We start from the raw sequence: 5,000 nt of genomic DNA on the forward strand, positions 1-5,000 counted from the left end.
GATAAAATGAAAGTTGCCTGCAAACATGCCATTTTCCTCTCTTCCCAAACCTTATCTCAGCTCTCTTCCTGTTCCATCATGCACACAATATAACGATTTTGAATAACTTCTTCACAATTAAAATTCATTTTGAGGGGCTATTTTGGGAATGGCTCATGACCCCTGTATTCCTTACCTGATCATAGACTGAGGGTGATAGGTGTGTCCAATTTGGGCATCAGCTCTGTCATCATCTGTTTTTTCCCCTTACAGCTGGCAGAAAGTCTTTGACCTATTTCAATCGTGACCACAAGGCTGAGTTGCAAGAAGTCACATTTGATTTGCAAGAAGTGAAGAAGATATTTTATGGGAGTTTCCACAAGGTCCTAACTTTGAAGAGGGTCACAGCTTGGTTGCTGACCTGGGTTTTTAGCACAGGCTATTTGGTTTTTCATCTTCTGCTATCCCATCCCCTTGTTATGGGGCCCATATTTTCTGTCTCTGTCTTGCTTGAAACATTTTCCATACTGCATTTCTGGAGAGCTTTTCACTTTTTGTTCACATCTTCCATACATTTTATGTGAGTCTTCAGTCTTCATTAGCTAAATACTTTACTGAATAGAATATGATCAGTGAGGAAGGATGATTTACCTAAGATAATATAGTTTGAGTGGCAAAGCCAGGGCTAGGATTATGGACCCTTGAGAAAAAAGAGCAGTGGAACAGAAGCTAGGATTGGATTCTTGTCATGGCTCTCTCATCCATGACTTCCAGGGCCTACAAAAAACGACTTCCCAGGATGAATCTTTCCCCTCTGTACAATGAGCAGATCTGATGAGATCAGGAGTTCTTGAACTTTTTTGTGTGTAATTGATTCTTTGGGTAGTCTGATGAAGCCTTTGGACCCCTTCTCAGAATAATTTTTTATTTATTACAGGAATTGCTAAATTTGAATCAAAAGATAATGAAAATATAGAAAATATAGGTGCAATTTTTACCTCATCCAAGTTAAAAAAAATCCCTGATATCTATTCATGGTTCTGGATATGTCAAATCCAGGTTAATAACCTTTGGATTAAATGATCTCCAAATTATATTCTTTGATTTAATTAGATTCAGTTTATGTGCTTAATTAAACTCAATTTGTGGAGATACAAAATAACAAAAATTAAACAAAATACTACAAATGAAAATAGTCTTCCCTAAAAGAGGTTTTAGTCTATTAGATGATATGACACATAAGTATCGTGAGGAAAATTGAGGACAGAGAAAGCCCTAACACCTGGGAAGATCAGAGATAAGGCTTTAAGAAAGATGGCACCTGAAAGCTAGGCATTCTGGGATTTATGAGGTCAAGATGAGGAAAGAGTATTCTCTAGATATGGGAAATAGCTTGGCAAAAGAACAGTGGCTGGAATTGAAGTGTTAAATCTGGATAGCAACTAATAGTTCATCTGGGAAAGAGCAAAGAATTCATACAATGAAAGGTACTGGAAGCCAGATTATGTAGGATCTGAAAAGCCAGGATAAGGAACTGGCATATTATCCTAGAGAGAAGAAGGAGCAACTGGAGTTTTGTGAGCTGATGAATGGCATAGCCTGTGCTTTGGGAAGATTGTTTTGGCAATTGTACAAAAGATGAATTCTGGAAGGGAGAATAGCATCAAAGTGACTTATTCTAAAAATAATTAATTCAGTTATACAAAAGAGAGGTTGTAAGGGGAGAATTTGAAAGAAGACTGTGGCTCCATGAGTGGAGAGAAGAGGGGATGGGGACAAGAGACTGGGATACCAAGACTTGGAAACTGAATGGGAAGATGCAATGAGAGAGAGGGATGAATTGAGAATGACTCCAAGATTAGGAATTAGGAGGAGGATGGTGCAGTTAGCAGAAAAAGAAAAGTTTGGCAGAGATATAATTTTAGACATGCCATGTTTGAGATGTCTTCAGGCTATCCAAAAATCAATCTGGGACACAGAAGAAATATAACCAACCCCACTTCATATTGAACCCAATTTTGCAAGAAAAATAAGCAAATATGTCATATATAATAATTATTTCTGACAATATAATGGTCTCCACCATTCTGAAAAGAGATATTTTGCTCTGCATCAGTTCATATAAATCTTCCCTTGCTTCTCTGAATTCCTTGTATTTGTCATTTCTTTCTTCACAATAATAACATTACTTTCATGATAATACTATCACAAAATCTGTCTTTTTTCAGTCATTCTCCAATCAATAGATGCCTAATTTCACAGGTAAAAGACAGCTGTTAACCTTGGAGAGAGCAATTTCAGTAGAATGATGACTTGAAAAGACAGATTGCAAGGGACTGAGAAGTGAGTGCGTTGTGAAGAATTGTAGACAGTAGGGTTAGATCTTCGTTCTATGAGCATGTCAGTAAGAAGAAAGTGTGACATATAATGATATTGAGAGAATGACTTTATGACTGTATTATATTGCCAGTCTGTCATTGTTATTAACCTTGGTTGCTTCTCAGATGATAGCACTTTACCTTATGTCTCAAGGTAAAGGGCTTCAATTTCTATTTCTATATTCACCTCTTCTGTCACCTGCAAAGCACTGGGGCGAATGTTGCTTGGCTTTCTCCTTGGCAGGTACATGTGGCAGTCAGTCGGACCAAGGTCAAGCTCTATGTTGATTGTCGGAAGATCACAGAGAGGCTGATCAATGAGGCAGGGAGCCCATCGACTGCAGGATTTGTCATACTGGGGAAACTAACCAAAACCAGAGGACCCCGGAGTGGCTCAGCCACTGTAAGCTCAGGCACCTTTCCTTTCTTGTTGGAGCTGTGGTCAGTGGGAAGACAAACTTGGTTGATTTTATGGCTTTGGCTAAAATCCATCCTGATTGAGTCTAGATTGGTCATCTATCCAGTGCTCTACTGATCACACTGTCATTTTTGTTGCATTCCCAGTTTCAGCTCCAGGCCCTGCAGATTGTTTGCAGTGATACCTGGGCGGAGGAAGACAGATGTTGTGAGGTCCCTGCACTGGTACAGTTGTGTCTTTATTCACCCCATTCATTGACTTATTCATTCACTCATCTCCCCATTTGTTAAGCCATTTAATAAACATTTAATAAGATTTTATAAGAACATACTCTTTACAAAACTCAGTGTGATATAGAAACAATACATAAGCCATTGTCCCTGTTCTCAAGGGGTCTGTAGTCTAGAATGAGATTATTTAATTTCCAATTTATTTTTAGTGTATCTTTCCATGGCCCTTTATTGAATGTAATTTCGGTCTATAGTTTACTAGGGAAAAAATCAAATATGTAAATAATACAAGTGACAAAAAAATTATAAAAGGTTACAAATAAACTACTTTGGGCCTCAGAGACAAGAGAAGTTACATCCAATTGAGAAGAAGTGAGGTTGCATTTGAGCTAAAGAATAAGTACAATTGTGGCTTGGGATAGTAGAACTTGGGAACACTAATGGGTAGATGTTAAGTTAACATTAAGTTAACATTTACCCATTAATCAGGACAATCATTTTAAGAGAGGCATTTCACTGCTAGAGTGAAATGTCCTGGGTTAGAAAAGATTTGTTTTATGCCTTTCAGTTTTCCTGCCTGTATATATAATGGCCTTAATTCATTAGGTTCTAGGCAAATGTGTGTAAGTGGATAAATGTATTTCCTTTCTTTTCAGAGAGATGCAGAAACCTGCCCTGCCTTGCCTTCTGCCTGCACTTGCTCTTCAGATCAGCCTGGCCCTCCAGGGCCTCCAGGGCCCCCTGTAAGTTTATATTATCTTTCCTTTACTTATTTTATAACTACAAACACCTGTCTAATCCAGAAGGACAATTGTGGGGAAAACCATACTCTTGCCAAGCAATGGGAACTTCTAGAAATGATTCTCCTTAATCCTGTAAGCATCTGGCTTGTTGCCCAGAACCTGACCCCAATCTCCTGAATGGGCCAGTCATTAAGTCTTCTCCCTCTTTCACTCTTTCTACTCTCTCAGAGTTAGAGGGGCCTGAAATCCCTGAGGATTTCATATCACAGGGCAGTAGGGAGTCAGGCTTCTCTATCCTTTCCATGTAGCTGCCTTAGAAATGTAGGTCAGGTTCTGTCATGGTAAAAACTCTTACCAAAGTAGTTCAATGAGATTTGAGCTCTCAAAAAACCTTGTCCAATGGCCTTTTAGAGGAAAGAACACAGAACAGAGACCTGAATTCTGGCAATGAATCTGCCACTGATAAGCTATGGGACAGAAAACAAGTCAATATGGGGTCTCAATATACCTAATTTATTTTATTTTATTTTTATTGAAGTTTTTATTTTCAAAACATATGCAAGGATAAAATTTCAATGTTGACCCTTGAAAATCCTTGTGTTCCAATTTTTTTCCCTCTTGACCCTACTCCTCCCCAATACATATATAGGCATATAATCCATTATATGTATACCTAACTTTTTTTTTTCAAGTTGTAAGGATTTTATTACCTTTAAGAAATCATTAACTAGGATAAAAAACATCAAAAGCACTTGTGTCAAGACAAATAAATAAAGACTCTCAACTAGTTGAGAAAGATGTAAATATGTTAAATTAGAGCAACATACTGTTTTACACTGCATGGTGTAAGCAGCAACACCACAAAAAGGAGACAGTAGTTTCATTTATAATCATGGAAAATATCAATATCAATACTGGATAAAAGTCAAACAAAACATCATTTGGTTCCCCCTCTCCAATTTTTTCTTTAACTTTCAAGAAGTGTCTGTCAATGAAACCGATAAATTGCCTTAAGCAATGAAGTAGGCTTTCACCCCAAAGCAGTGAACAGGACAATGGAACAAGCATAACATATAAGTCATCAATCTCAACCAAAAGTAATCAACCATTTCCAGGAAAAAGAATGTCATCTTCTTTGTGGCAGTCAATTGTGCCATGGAAGCTAAAAACTAGATTGGCTATTTTTAACACACAAAATGGCTGCCAAGAGTATAGCTAACTTTTTAATGGAGAAGTTGAACACCATCACCTC

At 37.7% G+C, this 5,000-nt stretch overlaps 1 protein-coding gene across 1 annotated transcript in view; it reads left to right on the top strand.

Moving 5' to 3' along the window:
- Positions 1-5,000, top strand: part of COL20A1 (collagen type XX alpha 1 chain) — an 88,104-nt gene that overhangs the window by 47,248 nt on the left and 35,856 nt on the right. Inside the window, exons 23-26 of the mRNA XM_074288832.1 lie at positions 253-362; positions 2,602-2,760; positions 2,922-2,999; positions 3,662-3,748. Of these exons, the coding sequence (XP_074144933.1) occupies positions 253-362; positions 2,602-2,760; positions 2,922-2,999; positions 3,662-3,748 (434 nt within the window). The remainder of the gene's footprint in view (positions 1-252; positions 363-2,601; positions 2,761-2,921; positions 3,000-3,661; positions 3,749-5,000) is intronic.

Source organism: Sminthopsis crassicaudata, chromosome 2, assembly GCF_048593235.1.
Source record: "Sminthopsis crassicaudata isolate SCR6 chromosome 2, ASM4859323v1, whole genome shotgun sequence".
NCBI lineage: Eukaryota > Metazoa > Chordata > Mammalia > Dasyuromorphia > Dasyuridae > Sminthopsis > Sminthopsis crassicaudata.